General features: G+C 39.8%; 2 protein-coding genes across 2 annotated transcripts in view; one reads left to right on the forward strand and one right to left on the reverse strand.

The window, feature by feature from the left end:
- The window catches only part of kcnh3 (potassium voltage-gated channel, subfamily H (eag-related), member 3), a 168,086-nt gene extending 166,045 nt beyond the window's left edge, over positions 1-2,041 (reverse strand). Inside the window, exon 1 of the mRNA XM_028022865.1 lies at positions 1,568-2,041. Within this exon, the coding sequence (XP_027878666.1) occupies positions 1,568-1,643 (76 nt within the window). The 5' untranslated portion in view covers positions 1,644-2,041. The remainder of the gene's footprint in view (positions 1-1,567) is intronic.
- A 1,871-nt stretch (positions 2,042-3,912) lies between these two features.
- idh1 (isocitrate dehydrogenase (NADP(+)) 1) lies at positions 3,913-16,367 on the forward strand. Its single transcript, XM_028023436.1, has 9 exons — positions 3,913-4,068; positions 5,357-5,497; positions 9,799-10,090; positions 11,673-11,775; positions 12,224-12,401; positions 12,478-12,629; positions 12,718-12,858; positions 12,946-13,108; positions 15,544-16,367. The coding sequence occupies exons 2-9, from the start codon at positions 5,376-5,378 to the stop codon at positions 15,635-15,637; spliced, it is 1,245 nt and encodes a 414-aa protein (XP_027879237.1). The 5' UTR covers positions 3,913-4,068; positions 5,357-5,375; the 3' UTR covers positions 15,638-16,367.
- The last annotated feature ends 818 nt before the right edge of the window (positions 16,368-17,185 follow it).

Here is a 17,185-nt window from a genome sequence, read left to right on the forward strand (position 1 = left end):
CACAGCAAGTGCAGGAACTTAAGGGCCACATCAAAGTTGGTTTATCTTGTAAAACCGGAATCATTTTTTTGTCACACGACTCGCATGATCAACAACAGGATGTTACTACTGGTGTAAACCGCGAAGAAGAAGACAACAGGAAGTAGTTGCAGGATGATGGTGCTGCATGTTTAATGACTTAACACGTGAACAAACTTATTCATGTGATTGTAATTGTGTTTCTTAATGGAAACACCTCAACTGTCTAATGGTGTTTTTTTTTTAGCACTTGCGGATTATTGACAGTTTTGCGCACATTTGTAATCGAAATAATCTACTGATGCTCTGAGAGGGCCCGACATCGGGTTTTAGTGATTTTTTTTCTTACAGCAACGCAATAGTTACTCAAAAAATAAAAATTAAGAGTAAGTATAATTTTATCTAGTTATGTTTCTTCTAAAAACAAAATGAAATGCAACAATTATTGAAAAAAGTTGCAAAAATATTACGACTACATTGATAATAAAGTCAAAAATAAATGTATTCTCATTCGAGTTTTTAAGAATGGACTAAACCAAATATTTAGAGTGAGCACTCGCTAAATTTAGTTCATATTTTCAGGTCAAAGTTCGCAGTTTTGAGAGTAATACACCGTTTTGCTTTTTGTATCTGCACAGACCCCCTCTGCACAGACCTGGGACGATAATGAACTGATAACTAGCAGGTTTGTTTGCTGGTGTCTGCAGCCAAGTTTTTCATTCAGTCAGCTATACAGCAGCTGACAGCAACAGGTGGGGGAGGAGCAGCACTGTATACTCCATAACGCCTGGCCTTAAGGGTGGGCGATACGGACTTCCAAGTTTTATGACGATATTTTGAAGTGTTGCGATATCAATAAAAATGATGGTAAGAACTATTTATCACACATTTTTAGGTAACTGTGTGTCAAAGTAGTTAAAGTCCCACAAACACAAATTCTGCACTTGACAAAACATTCCCATTTGTAATACGCTTCTTCAGGACAGCAGTCACAAAAAGTGTTTGTGTCACTTATCTGCACACGGTAAATGTATTTTCGAATATATTATTTATTGAGCAATGGAGAAAATACAATAAAATTATCAATCCTGACAACAAAGACAGATTTGGGGGGTTTTAAACATCAGCAACAACAATAAATTAATATCATGATAAGAAATTTATCACGATAAGTGATCATTTATGCCACAAATGTGCACCGCTATGTTCCCTGACATCCCAGGGAACGTGCAGAACTTCAAGCCAAGAGCATTACAATGGAAAATACATATTTTCCATATTTGCCTTGACACTGATAACTGACCCACATGTAGTGACCTGCTGAATTCTGGGATGCACCTGGACCACCTGTTTGCATCCGAACCTCTGAGACATTGCAGAGAAAATCTGGCATGGAAACTTTCAAAGTTGAATCCTTAAAATAATTCCAATTGTGCATGCATCTAAATTAGGAGAACAAAAGTGTGTTTTTTCCCCCAAATAAATGGATGTTTTCGGGAGGAAGAAAGAAGGGATCGCAAAAAAGAAAAGCCAGAGCTGCTTTACTCACGGGTGCCATCGAAGCGGGTGGCTATGGTGTCCAGGAAGGTGTTCTGCGGGGCCAGCAGCCCTCTCATCACCGGCATCCTGCTCCGGGTCGACTGGCTCCTCCTGCCTCTGCGCCCCGGGCCGCCGCTGGACTCCTCCTCAGACCCAAAACTCGGCAAGAAGCGGGAGGTGCCCGGTGCGCATCCCAGCCCCTGGAGAAGCGCACCGATCCGAGATACGCGCTGCGGCTCCACCTTGGCACCGCGGGGGCTGTGACCATAATCAAGTCAGCCGGGAGCGAGCAGTAACCCGGGGATGCACCTGTGCAACCCTCCAAAGCCGGGGGAGGGGGAGAGGGGTCGGAGGAAGAGGAGGAGGAGGGAGGAGGAATCAAACAGAAGCAGCCAGGATGCGGTGTGTGCGCGCGCCAGAGATGAGGATGGATGGTGCGAACTGGAAGTTTTGGTGCTGATGGTGCGCGGAGTGCATCTTATAGCAGCAGGCTCCTCCTCAGCTCTCTCTCTCTCTCTCTCTCTCTCTCTCCCTCTCTCTCTCTCTCTCTCTCTCTCTCTCTCTCTCTCTCTCTCTCTCGTTGCGTGGTTATCTTGCCACAACTGAGAGTCACATGACGCCTTTCAGGTCTCGCCAAGCTCTGGTGCTCTTTCAAAGTGGAGGTGTGGGAGACAACAAAGGGATCCTCGCTTTGGGAAGCCGGCGCAGCCTTTCCTCCTGATCGGATCAATACCCGACTCTGGAAAATCTCGTTAGAATCCCAGAATCGTCCAGACTCCAGTGGAGACTCACACAAAGCCAAGGAGGACGAAACGTGTGTTTTCACAAGAAATCCACCTGTGTGCTGTGTCTTGTTTCATTTCTTAAAGCGACACTCCGTGGAACAACTCGTTTAATTTAACACTGGCTGTGTAGGTTTAAGTTTAAAAAAAAAAGAAGTAAAATATGGATGGAGTCTGGAGATCCTTTGTTTCTCTCCTCAGCACCACATTATGAATTCTGGCGCTTGTTCAGGAAGAGAATCAAATATCATGGAACAGTCGCATTACGCCATCTTATGGTTGCTTTTATCTTAGACAGTTTTGACCTTTTTTGTCTTTTTTTTCTTTTGCATTATTACCAACACGACATTTTTTCACTTTTAAATCATTAATTCGAGTTTTTCTGTTTTCCGATGGGAAGACTTTTACAACACATACAACTGAACAGCTGAAGTGTTTTTCACATGAACTGACTGCATGTGAGATTCACTGAGTTAATTTGACTCAAAGTTGAAAGAGGTTCTAAGCACCACAGCAATCTGACCCCTCACCCCGGAGTCATTTTGTTATATTTGCCTAAAGTTTAATGTTGCGTTCACAAACAACCACAAAAAAAGCTTTTATTCCCTGATCTATTCACCAACAGTTAAATTGTGCTTCAAATCTTTACCCATCACATACCCAAGCAGCAAATAATAATAATGTTTAAAGGTACATATTCCGCCTAAACCTAATGGTTACTAGTTGTATTATTAACCCTAAGATTAACCAAAGGCTAATTTACATCTAAACTTGACCTCTGACCCTGAACAAGGGTGTCCATTGTATTAGGACTGGCTTTGATCCCCATGAGGATCATTGATCTTTAGAAGGTTAGTAAATATGCCTATATAGGACAGCTAAACAAATACACACACACTGACATTCATATGTCTGATTTTCATTGGTGCATTTTCAGTAAGTCTTTATTTATTACTTTTAGTAAGTTATTTCAGTGACCATTGTAGGTTTTTAATTCATTAACAGAATTATGTCCACGTGTGTAAGTGCAGCATTTAGGGCAAAAGTCACAGTTTCACTCCCAGCCGATAACTCCACTCTCAGGAAACTATCACACAGACACATTGCTCAATACCTTGCATACGATTTGTAAGCATGTGTTTCTCCCTGGATGCAGTGAATCTGGTTTTGTTTGGTGTGGTAATGGTATAAAGGATCTTCCCAAAACAATTATGTGAATTTTTGTTTTGTTTTTTGTAGCTTACTTTAGCACTGGTGCTCATTTTTACAATCAGAATGCTGAGTTTCCACAGACGGGGACACTTTAGCAGGCCCCGTTTAAATGTCTTCAGAAATGTTCTAATTTTTTATTATTATTATTATTATTATTATTATTATTATTATTATTATTATTATTATTATTATTATTATTATTATTATTTACTGTTGTAGTTCCACACAGTAGAGCGATTGTCACTGGGCGTGGACGTAGATAAGCACACATTTGTGAATTATCGCAAGGTCGAATCAGAGAGTTGAGTTGCCCCTCCTTTTGTGTGGGCTTATCTGATTGGCGCGATAGTCGTAAGCTCTTCACTGATTGGCTCTCTGTCAACGAGAGGCGGAACGTTGCAAGTCGCCGGCTCTGCTTGAGCAGCCTGATCTGCTGTCACCTCGGTCCAAACATCACTGTGTCCGGTTCCCCCTGTCGTCTCTGACTCTGTTTTGGATTTTTATTCTTAAACCGAAGGTAAGCGCTTCATTTTAAACACTGGCTACTGCAAAGTTAGATAATGTCGAACTACGGGGAAGCAAGATGCTCTCGTTTTGTGCTTTTATCTCGGTGCATCTTCCTGTTCTGTCGCTAAAGCTTAACGTTTAGTTTTCTTGCCCCCAAGACGAAATATGACGTTACATCGTCGTGCTTTAGAAGGCTTGTGTTGGAGAAAGCAGAAAACGACACGGTGTTTTCTGTGGCGCCCCTGGTTCCTGGTCGGGTGGAGCTAGCATAAAGAGTCCATTCAGGCCCTGAGCTGCGTTAGAAAACTCCTTCCTGGTTTTGTGTTTCACGGAGTTACTTATCAGAGTCGTTTTTGCTCAACTGGTTCTGTTAGCGGTTCCTTCTTTCCAGGTATGGACCAACTGCTTGTTGGCCGTCTGAGCTGTCTGTCTGGTCCCGTGTTATCATGAAGCAATCCCGGAAGCTTTGGGAATACTGTGTAATTATACCAAACAGTCAACAAGCGCAACTTCTTCTAACATCTAAACTTTGTCGGTTTACTGCAAATGTTACATTTTTACCTATACAGAAATAATTATTGTTTCATTAATTTATTGTTTTTGTTGTTGTTTTAAACCTCCATACTGTTCAGTCAGTGCATGTGTAAAGCATATGTTTATGTGGCTTGTTCAAAAGACCACGTAAGAGGATTATTATGGAGGAAATCTGGCGGTGCAGATTGAATGCTCAGTCATTATTCGGGCTGCTCGTATTTAATAACGCGAAGAGATTATTTCACAGAGAGCGAACATCTGTTTTAATTCAGACGATTAAAGCACGAGAGAAGCACCGATCTGCTTTATCGATCACCGATTTTTGTAAACATCTGACCTGCAAATTTCGATATTGGCCTCTGCCACATCAAGAACACTGATCTTCTCCAGCAGTAAAATTAGAAATCCAAAATTATTTCTCAAAATCTAATCTTGAGAGGAAATATGTACAAAAGCTTCTTTCTTTTTTTTTTTTTTGCACAGCCAATATATAACATGTGTAATATCACAAAAATAATTACTGTTTTCAGCAAAGTGATGTAATCTGCAACCATTCATTCATGTTTTATAACCACAAGGAAAACTTTTAGAAGAATCTTTGAATTTCTTAAAGGAATTCTGACATTTTCCTTGACGGACAGAATTCAACTCTAAAAATCTGTAACAGAGCAGCTGTGTGTTCTGTTCCTACAATCTATTGATGACTAGCCCCCTTTCTTTGGGTTGCCACTACATACAATCTGTTGCGCTTCTTTTCTTCACAGCGTGTGTGTTTGTGTTGAGATGTCTCAGAAGATCAAGGCCGGCTCAGTGGTGGAGATGCAGGGCGATGAGATGACTCGGGTCATCTGGGAGCTGATTAAGGACAAGCTGATTTTCCCTTACCTGGAGCTGGACCTGCACAGGTGAGAGGAGGTCGTTGATTGTTTTACCCTCAAATGTGATGGAGGATTTCAAAATCAAAACGTGACACCAAAAAATAGTAGGTATACTGTCATTTTTTTATGACGGTACATGAGGGTAATTTTAGATAGGAAGAGAAAGGAGGAGTAAGTTTCCACCAAATGACTCAGACATTTTGAGATTTATATCAAAGGTTTCGTAGAAAAAACTTGGAAATCTCAGAGTTTGAAAAGTTGAAAATTTGCTAGAAATTGTTGATATTAATCTCAGAAATTTTCTAGAAAAAAAGGGAATTTCTGAGCTCCAAAAGTGGACATTTTACAGGAGAAAAAATCTAAAGTTTTGAGCGTAATCTCAGAAATTTTCTATAAAAAAACCCCTCAAAAATGTTAGATTTTTTAAAATTATTATTATTTCTAATTTTGAAACTTTGAAAATGTCCAAATGTCAAACATTTTCAACTACCGGAGCTCAGAAATGTTCCTGCTTATTCTGGAATGTTTCTGAGATTAACCTGAAATTTTCTGAGTTTGATGGCAGAAATGTACTGCTTTTTTTCTTCTTCTTCTTCTATTTGCGATGGCTCTACTGTGCCATTATACTTTTCTCCCCTCTCAATTAGCATTCAAAATGTTTAAAAAAACTTCACAATAGTTGCTGTTGTGAAGTTGCAGCTTCATATCCTGTAGCTGCCGATATGAAGTGACCATTCCTGCAGATCTTGCATGTCTTGTATAACTTGTTTTCATTAAACTCATCTTGTGAAATTTGTTTTAAACAAGACAGCTTGGGGATGTCTTTGGATGTTTCACAATATAAATCCCAGTGCAACACTATGGCTGCATTGATAACTTAACTTGGATAGAGCTAACTTACAGAGGTTTCATCTAAAGGTGGGTTTGTCTTGGGGAGGAAGTGGAAAATATGGCTGCAGTTGCTCAATGTTGGCCTATTAATCATTCCAGAAAAAAGAACAAATCACAGCATGGGAAGTAAAAAATGAAAGACATGAAAGGAAATGTTCAAAGCTGTTAAATAAAGCGGAAACAGTTTTTAAACCTTAAAAGTCTTTTAATTTAACTCCTCGTGTTTTGAGGAGGAGACTTTTTGTCATGTTTAAAGGATATAAAGCTCATAATACACACATTTTTTTTTACTTTGAATGTTTGCCTTTTTTTGGTGAACATTTGCATACATTTAAAAATATTTCATCACTCTTTTTCGTATGATATCATATAAAAGTTAATGATCTGTTGTGATGAAGTTCTGAAAGTCCAGTTATGATAAGTATTGTGTAATACTGACCTTGTTACACAAATAGAGTCTTAGAAGGTGGAACTGTCAGAGATTGAGCAACTCAAAAAGTAAACTTAAAGTTCCGCCAGTTCTTTATTCACAAACGGATGATTTTGTAGAGTTTATCTCAGCAGTTAATATTTTACCCACACCAAGAGTCCTCAGAGCCTTAAGTCACTAGCATTGATGTTTAGGTGTTGACAGAATTTCTTGTTTTATTCAAACTACTTTCCAATCCCAAAATTTCTAAAACGTCCATGCAGACACTAGCTTAAAATGATTGAACCCCAGTGAAAGGTGAAACAGGAAGTGTGTAGAGTAAGTGTGTGATATTAAAATGACACAGTGTAATAACTGCAGATGCACTGATTAGACTTTTCCTGGCTGATTCTCATGTTTGCTTTGCTTTGATTTTGATTTATTTCCCCCCCCAGTAACTTTAACACATAACTGATGATTGAATTAAATTTTGTCTCAATTTATCAAATAATTGTAACAAGCACTTACCATAAAAGATAACCAAAGCGGTGCAGGTTTTAAATCCAACTGAAAGCAAAGCAGTGATTACAGCATTCCCATTCATGAATGCAAATAAGTGTATGACTTTCTCCTGGTTTCTTATTCAATTCAAATCAACATGCATAAAATATATGCAGCTTCATGTGTTTTAAACTCCAAGAAAGGGAGTCTTCATGCATTTAAATGAAATTATTTTGCAAATTGTTGATGGATTTGTAAGTTATTGGACAGAAGAGTTAAAGGGAAAATCTGCCTATTTTATCTGCTGGAATGGAGTGGTGCATTCCTACTGCAAATCAGCCATTTGTAGATGTTTGTGAAATGGACAAATTATAGATTTGTTGATTCAGTAAAACTAACAAGTAGCTATTCGAATTCAAGCTTAAAAAAAAGTGAGAAAATCAATTAAATGAATAGTTTATTCTGGTGACTCCATCTTCTGCTCTGTATTCATCAGTTTTTGTGTCCTGGTTTAAACTTTCTGCAGGACGGGGAGGGGAAACTAGGGAAAAGGTCACCTCTTCAAACAAAGGCAGCGAGTGCACACAGATGCTCTCAGGTTTCGACAATAAGCCAGAGTTTCTCAACCCCGGTCCTCGACACACACTGCTCTGCATGTTTCAGTGTTTCACTGCTTTAACACACCTGATTCAGATTATCGCAGTTCAGTGAAAGCCTATTAATCAGCCATCATTTGCAATGAGGTGTATGTTGAAGAGAGAAATAAAAAAAGAGGATTAATCCACATCAACATATAATCAAGTACCGAAAATATGCCAAGCATAACAAAAGTTTTGAAAAATGTAATGTTCCAATTGTCGATTTTTTTGTGTGTTTTTATGATGTAAAGCACTTTGAACTGCCTTATTTGCTGAAATGTGCTATACAAATAAAATTTAATTGATTGATTTGATTGAAGGAGACAAAAGGAAGAAATTTCACCAAGTCAGCCAGGAAAACTTAGAAGAAAGAAGAAAGAAATGATATCAACCTTCCAGACCTCTCAGGTCTTCTGGTTCTGCTCTGCATCCCCAGAACCAGAACCAAATGTGGAGATGCAGCATTCAGCTTCTATGCACCACAAATCTGAGAAAAAAAAAAAACTTCCAGAAAACTGCAAAATTGCCAAAACCCCGAGTTCCGTTAAACCAAAGGCTAAAAACCCCACCTGTTTAGAGTTTACTCTGATTCCTAATAACTGGAGCATTGATCAAGATATTGGTGCAATGCACATTGAGTTGCCTTGTTGATGAAATGTGCTATACAAATAAACTGGACTGGAAGCAGGAAAACGCGAAAGATATACACAGCAGTGTGCCTTGTAGAGCAGCATGGGAAAACACTGATATCAGGAAATGAACAGCATTCTGATCTGGTTGTGTTTGTTCCACTGGTTTGTTGGAGGTCATGCGTAACCAGTCAGTCATTGCACACAGGACTGCTTGTGTCTCGGTGTTTCAAAATGTTCCTCATTAAAGACACTAATAGCGGAGTCTAAGAGAGGAACAGGGTGTTAATGATGTGAACTCTGTGACGGGTCTTTGAAGAGTCGTAATTAGCTGCAGTGTGGAACGGGCAGAACCCCGGCAGCTGTTTGAATTATTCTGTAGTTGAAAACAAGCTCACGTTCCGTTTCACCTCACATTAAGGTTGCTTCCGTCTTCTGACAGTAAGTTAATTTCTAAATCCATTCATAGTAGTTTAGTGTTCATTATTTTAGCTAAGTAAAGCAGTGGCTTCAGCTCCCATCAGTGCCTGGCTAGTTGACGCTCCAGGCATGCTTCTAAATTGTGTCTAATGAAGCATGAATAATAATGGCAACAGAGCGTCCTCTTTATTGGTGACCCATCTATGCCTGGGGTACAGAGATTATAAATATCTTTAGTGTCTTCCAGGTTTAAATCCTTTGATTTGGCCACATTTAGCTAGAAGATGTGCAGATCACAGATTTTTCAATAAAAACAGAAATCTGTTGTTCTTTTTCTCACAGAGTCAAGACTGGATGTAGGCTACAAAGTGAAACTTAATGTCTCTCCTGTAACCAAGTAGGTCACATGATTCCATATGGCCCATAACTTGAGTAAAGAACAGACATTTGTTGGAAAATAACGATCAACTTGCTCAAGAGATGAGACGACGCGTCTGTGTTTTTTGTAGAATGATCTAGATCTAGATCAGGACTGGTCAAACTCGACTATCTTCGTCCAAGGATGCCATTATCTTGCCTCTCAAATCAAATCATGACATGGGTAGCTTTATATTTTCACTTTTGCTGCTAAAATAGCTGAGACCCATGAAATCATCGACTCTAAAAGACCTCTGAAAATTCAGTGAGCTCTCTTAAAATCTTTTTCTGTCCTTTACATTAATGCCTCTGCCATAGAAGTGCACATGTGTTTTACCTCCTACAATTTTTATGTCCACTTTCTGCATGTCGTTAGCTATAATTCAGCCTTGTCTCCGGTCTCCTTGTTGTCGTCCTGCTCAGCTTTGACCTCGGCATGGAAAACCGAGACGCGACCGACGACCAGGTGACGGTCGAGGCAGCGGAGGCGGTCCGGCGCTACAACGTGGGCATCAAGTGTGCCACCATCACGCCGGACGAGAAGCGCGTGGAGGAGTTCAAGCTGAAGAAGATGTGGCGCTCGCCCAACGGGACCATCCGGAACATCCTGGGAGGCACCGTGTTCAGGGAGGCCATCATTTGCAAAAACATCCCCCGCCTGGTGTCCGGCTGGGTGAAGCCCATCATCATCGGCAGGCATGCACACGGAGACCAGGTGAGCTGGTCCTCAGCACTGCTAATGGAGACTCCTCCAAGCTTCCAGAAAACAACCAAAACATATCGCGATATAAGGGCTTAACACCAGTCAATATAGATAATTGTTGATTAGTTTTTTGTTGTAAATACTTCGAAACTAGTTATATGACATTCCCATTGTGTCTACAGTTTCCTCTCCAGCTGTTGTACTCATTTCTCCCTTCACTCCACTCCATTGTTTTTTATTTGTCAGCAGCTATGAGGCACAGTGGCCAGACCTGAAACTGCTGCTGCGCATGTTACTCGAAAAGTTGTTGCTAGTGTTGGGTCTATTTTAGTTCCCAACCTGCAAGGAATCAACCAGAGACACAAGTTACTCTTCTGCAGAAGAGGGGAGAGAAGCCAGACACGGAGAACCGCAAGCAAACAACTGTCTGGCATCAACTCCACCGGCTCTCACCTCTTAGCTGCTTTTTATTGTCACGTCAAGGAAAAGAGGGTCGGGGTTCTTCACATAGTCACCCAGATAGTTTTGTCAGAGAACTCTGCCACAGGATGTTCTAAGGTGCTCTTACAAGGCACAAAGCTGACTTGTCTATGACAGACAGTTTGATAACACCAGAAGAGTGAGTGAGCATTTCTAATCTCCAAACAAACATTGATAAAACAAGAAGAGTGTGTAGTGTTTCTAATCTTCAAGCAAACATCCAAAGAGCAGTAAATAATGTGTCATAAAAGAAAAGGGGCCAAAGAAGAGACATGAAAGAATAATAATATGAAAACATATAAACTCATAATTTAAATAACCTTGGATAATGATTTTTTCCAACAGCTAAGTTACCAATGACTTGGAGTGAACAGAAGTCACATGTTAGGTACCCCAAGGTTCAGTCCTGGGACCCCTCATGTTTAATGTCTACATGCTCCCTCTAGTTATTGCAGGTAATATTATCGAGTGAACCATGAGAGGTTGAGTGGCTAAAGCCTTTCCTCTGCCTACATCCCCCACAATGCTGTGTGGTTCTGGATCGGAGTTCAGTGAAACTATTGAAAATTCTATCGGACGTATTATTTATTGATATTGATCACGTGTATTGTGACATATATTGTTATTGCTTTATTGCCCTGCAGGAATCATATTACCAGCTTTTACCAGCTGGTTTATTACCTAACAAAGCTGCTCCTGAAGCACACTAGAACAGGCCTCAGCACTTTGTGTACTAATGAGCGATCTCAGATCCACTGTTGGATGAGACACTGTGGGGTTGCCAGGAGACTCCGGATCAATAATTAAATTTCATCCCCCGCTCTTTGGACCTGCCTCTGTTGCCTTGACGAGTTAGGATCACACATCTGGGTAGCAGGTTGCTTTATGGCTCTGTGACAAAGTCAACAGTTGTGTGTTCAGGGGAAAAGTGTAGGTGAAAGGTAAGAAAATCTGCTGGTTACATAATGGATGTGCCTTAGATACTCCGACTGACTCTTTCTGCTGACGTCCTTACAACTGTTTCATGAACTTTGCACAACGCTTATCATTTTTGTACTTTTCGGTGGGTTCTAATACACTGCTAACTCTCTCTTCCTCTCTATGCGCTCCACAGTACAAAGCCACTGACTTTGTAGTGCCAGGGCCTGGGAAAGTAGAGATGATCTACACACCCACGAAAGGAGAGCCGGTCAAATATGTCGTCCATCAATTTGAAGGTAAAGAGGAAGTCAACTTGCAGTGCAGTCAAACTCACAACACAACACGACATACGAAAGAGCTGATCATTTCACAGAAACATCTCAGATTTAGCACGTTGTCTTTCACCATCGAGTTGCTCATGCAGAGTAGAGATTCTTCACTCAAATCAAATGTGCTTCAACATTCCTGAAATTTTGCACAAGTTCCCTGCTTTCCATTTAGCCATTGTTCATTTTCCAGGACCTGCAAACAGGATCTAGATTTGTCAGTAACACTTTATTTGAAGGGGTGTGCATAAGACTGACATGACACTGTCATGAACAAGAAGGAGTCCTCATGAATGTTTTTGACTGTTGTCATGAAGTGTCATTGAGTAAACAATGACACTTTTAATGCAGTTTGTATTCTTTGTATTCTTCATGAGGACTTCCAGTGTGATCGGTTCATGTTGTTGTGTCTGTCCAGGTACCGGTGGTGTGGCTTTGGGGATGTACAACACCGATTCGTCCATCCGAGACTTCGCCCACAGCTCCTTCCAGATGGCTCTGTCCAAGGCCTGGCCACTGTACCTCAGCACCAAGAACACCATTCTGAAGAAGTACGATGGTCGCTTCAAGGATATCTTCCAGGAGATCTATGAGAAGTGAGACCTTCACTAAACTGCTAGAATAACAAACAAAGTGACGCAGAACTGAAAGAGGATTGCTTGTGTCTTTCAGAGAATATCGAGCTCAGTTTGAGGCTAAAGGAATCTGGTATGAGCACCGACTCATCGACGACATGGTGGCCCAGGCCCTAAAATCAGAGGGAGGTTTCATTTGGGCCTGCAAGAACTACGACGGCGACGTGCAGTCGGATTCTGTAGCACAAGGTTGGTGAAAGATCCATTTGGTGAACATTGAAGGAACCTCTGCTCCCGATTACGCCAACCAAAGTTCATGATTGATGGTTGTTTTTAGGGTATGGTTCTCTGGGCATGATGACCAGTGTTCTGATCTGTCCTGACGGACGCACCGTGGAGGCTGAGGCCGCGCACGGCACGGTGACGCGGCACTACCGGCAGCATCAGCAGGGCAAAGAAACCTCCACCAACCCCATAGGTCAGAGGAATATTCTTACTACACAAATATGCGCCCTGGTGTTTTTGACCGAAGCCTGTCCTCACGCTGTGGATGTGTTTGTTTCAGCCTCCATCTTCGCCTGGACTCGAGGTCTACTCCACCGGGCGAAGCTGGACAACAACACAGAGCTCCGGGTGTTTGCTGAGGCTCTGGAGGCCGTCTGCATCGAAACCATCGAGGCTGGATTCATGACCAAGGACTTGGCCATCTGCATCAAAGGAATGCCAAAGTAAGTCACGTCCATCGTACGTTACCAGCACATTTATTAGAGACACAAACTCATAGCTCTATGGGTAAATCCCTTTCTGGTATTATGGTGCAGGTAGGTCTGCCACAATAACAAATGTTGCTGGACGATAAATTATCCCAGAAGTTATTGCAATAAATGATAATATTGTTGTTTTGAGACAATTGTCAATATAATGGTATAATGTAATGGTAATGGCATAATAATGCAGAAAGATCAATAAACTTCAATTTCTAACAAATTTAACATTGGAACATGAAGACAATTTAAATATCCCAAATAGAGAAACAAAACAACCGAGACAACAAGCAAAATGGACACTGAAGTTCCTGTAAGCAAAATTGTCCTTCAAACAGTTGAGACCAAAACCACCAGAATGAAGACTTTCGTCATCCAGTTTTTGGTAGAAAGAGAGAAAATAGAAAAACAATAAATCATCCACATGGAAATTATCAAGCTTGCATTTATCATTTGGTTAATTAATTTATTGTTTATTGCAACAGGCCAGGTTTATTGCTTTACTTGGACATAGGTCCAGGTCAAATGTCGCAGAGTGCCATTCAGGGTTTTCCCCAGAAAACATGCTAAGCCCAGTGGTTCGGGTGCTGCGGCAGGCATTCAATCAGCGGCCCGCCGTGTTTTTGAGTTTAAAAATGTATAAAGTTGATAGGAAATTTGAAAATATCACTTGATAATTACGTGTTATTGGAAGAGAAATTCTTGAATGCCGACTATAAAGTCTTAAAAGATGCAAACATTTAAAAAAAAAAATTTAAATAAATAAGCAATGCTTAGCCTGGTGGGGGCCCAAGTAACTTATAATACACAGGGGAAAACCGTGCCATTGTTCTTGTGCCTGTTCTCTAGAGGCCCAGCAATACTAACAGCAGACCAATGAATTACAGCCACAGTGTAATGCTTTTACTAAAACACAAGATATTCCATGCTTTATCCATAGACAGGAAAGCAAACATTGTTTTTCTGATGTTCGTACTGGGAGTCATGTAATTGAACAAGATTATTGTGAGCAATCAATTATGTTCCTTTTTAACTGTTTAAATTTCTGACCTTGACCAGGAAAACACATTTTCTCTTGATTGTCAATGTTTTACAGTGTGCCTGAACATTGTGGCCCACAGGGTGAAGTCCACTGAGATTTTATACTGAATTACAACAGTTGTAGTTTCACCACAATGGACCAAGAACAGCTCAGTTGTCTTCTCCTTTGTCAGGATATTTTAATTAAAATATTAAATGTTTATTGTCAGATTAAATATTGGTCTCTCCAACAGTGGGGACTTCATGCTTCCTGCAAAAAAAATCAGCAAATCCAGAGGCATTATGGGATAGATTACAGGTCACTAAGTTCATTTTGGACTTCTGAAAATGTAATGTACGTCATTTCACAAGACATGATATTTTTACCAGAAGATCTTTAAAATAAATAATTCACATCTGTTGAAGATTATCGCTATTATGTATTTGGTTGTTAAATTATTTATTTGTTTAGCTATAATCTTATGAGGATTTTGTATGATGATCAGTCATTAGTAAGTTATATTAGGGTCAGAGGTGATGTCACTGTGTGGGAGCAGTGGGTGTTACACCGCTCTGCAGTTTAATAGGTAAAATTTGAGAAGAAAGACAACAGAATTACAGAGTTTATATTTTAGACTATCTTTACCTTCATGTGTAGAAAATTAAGTCTTCTTTCTTGAAGCTTCAAACAACTTTTTGCTCTTGTTGAATTTAGTTTTAAAAACATCTCAACGGCTGCCTTTACACTACAAATGTGCGCAAAACTTTGTTGAAATTCAGCTAATGTCGAAAAACATAATTTCACAATTGTGGTGTTTGCGTTAAATAAGAAACGCAATTAAAATCACACATAAATAAGTTTTTCGCATAATAAGTCAACACTTAAAAACATGGTGCATCATCACCATCCTCCCACTTCCTGTTGTCTTCTTTGTCTTTTCTGCTAGTAGTAACACAGTTGTTGATCATGTGACTTATATGATGTGAAAAAAGTGTTCAGTTGTGGAAAATACACAAATTTTGATATGGCTGAAAAACCAACTTATCCTAGCGGCAAAACTTTTGATCAAAAATGTGTTTTTTCAAAATTGGCATGTTTCCCTTAAGCAAATATATTTTTGTAATTCCAACTTGCACAATTTTATGGTCACAGGAAACACTGTCACTGATACTGACTCTGGCTCGGTTCAGCTAGACAACCCAGAAAAGAGCTGTTGTGGTAGCTGGGTATATTGCGTTCACTTATTTGTAAAAGATAGAATTTTTCAATTCCGACCAGCTAATCCACCAGTCAGGGTTGGTGAAGACTAAAACTCATTCAGTTCCCTGACCTTCTCTCCTGTATTTATTTATTTTTTGGTTTGCTTTTTATTTTGCAGTGTGACACGCAGTGATTACCTGAACACCTTTGAGTTCCTGGACAAGCTGGCAGAGAATCTGAAGATAAAGCTGGCCACGCAACCCAAACTGTGATCCCACTGCCCCAGCTGCAGCACTTACACACAGACACACACCGCTGGCCCACGCACACAGGGGACGACCTTCCGGAAAGCGGAGTGTTGGCCAAACAGGCAGGAACTCCACAAGGTCTTAGCCGTAGCAAAGAGTTGATCAAGGAGGGTGCGCCGTCACTCATGCTGCATCAGAACTGCATTACCAAGACATTAACAGCCTCCAGGAACTAATATGACCTCTGACCTTAAGACGTAGTGTCGTTTTTTGTTTTTTTTTACTGTGGTTGCAGTGGCTCCCTGATGTCCGCTTGGGGAAGCTAGTTGCTAGGAACCGTCATTGCCTTATTTGCTATTTTGATCTAAATCATGTGTGGATTCTGGTCATCTCCGTTGCCTCGTTGTGTTTTACGAAAACCTCAGACGCTGTTGTGAAACTGGAGAAGCAGAGCACAATCACCGGTGTTGTCAGTAATGAGACTTTGCGACTAAACATTCCATGACATTATTCATCTCGAAACTCAGAAAACATAACAAACTGTAATGATTTCAAGAAGTCTGACTCCTTAATACGGTTTGCAAGCACACTACTCATAACCAATAAAAACTCTTACATTTCCAACATTGACTTAACGAAGAGATGTATTTATTTTCCATTTCCTTGATGTTGTGTGTGTGTGTGTGTGTGTGTGTGTGTGTCTTTGTGTGTGCATCAGCAATAACACTCATGTAATAAATGTGTCTGCCAAAAACAAAGTTGTAAAACTGTTCATTTTATAACAATACACACACATTAGGGCTCAGAGTACAGTAGCCAGAGTTTACACAGAACTGACATAAGTGTCCATGATTATTTTGGAATATACTGAAAAAAGCAGCAGTTTATCATTTATTTGATAAAAAATTAAACCTATAACTACAGAGCATTAAGAACATTATTTTAGCTCTCAAAAATTTCTTTTTGCTTTTTGTCACATGTATCTGTTTCAGATCATCAAATCGATTTTAATATCAGACACAGATAACCTAATTAATTGAAATGGTTTTAAATAATTAAATTGTTGATGGAAGAAAGCTATGGAACATAACCCAGCTTTCACCGGCAGTTTATTTTAACCCCCACATCCATAAAATTAACTTCTTAAAGCTAAATTTGATTTAGCCACATGGTCAAAGCCATTTGTCAGATAAGAAACAAATAGCAGGTTGAAAAACAACAAATGGACACAATTAAGATTACAATGTCTTATGTTTTTTTATTATTATTAAAAACTCCATGTATGAATTGTTTTTGATTATTCAGCAACAACAACAACAGGATGTGGCTCACTCTTGCTTTACTTAGACAATACTTTAGTAAATTGATGATCCATCCATCAAGAAATACTTTTCAGGAAAAGGTATTGAATGTTTATGGTCCAAGTTAGAATCAAAATAAACTACATGAAAAAAAACATAGATGATAAAAGAAAAATACATTATGTTACACCGTAAGTATTTTTAATTGCCTTTTTAAAAAATAAATAAATGTATACCAAACACTTGAGCTGGCAAACCTAATTGTCGATGA

Source organism: Xiphophorus couchianus, chromosome 7 (genome assembly GCF_001444195.1).
Source record: "Xiphophorus couchianus chromosome 7, X_couchianus-1.0, whole genome shotgun sequence".
Taxonomy (NCBI): domain Eukaryota; kingdom Metazoa; phylum Chordata; class Actinopteri; order Cyprinodontiformes; family Poeciliidae; genus Xiphophorus; species Xiphophorus couchianus.

What these genes read in the sequence shown, in the direction of transcription:
- idh1 (XM_028023436.1), top strand. Translation starts at nt 5,376, where the DNA reads ATGTCTCAGAAGATCAAGGCCGGCTCAGTGGTGGAGATGCAGGGCGAT. An exon ending in TGTCGTCCATCAATTTGAAG is followed by an intron (nt 11,776 to 12,223) that starts GTAAAGAGGAAG and finishes GTGTCTGTCCAG; the next exon opens with GTACCGGTGGTGTGGCTTTG. An exon ending in GTCGGATTCTGTAGCACAAG is followed by an intron (nt 12,630 to 12,717) that starts GTTGGTGAAAGA and finishes GGTTGTTTTTAG; the next exon opens with GGTATGGTTCTCTGGGCATG.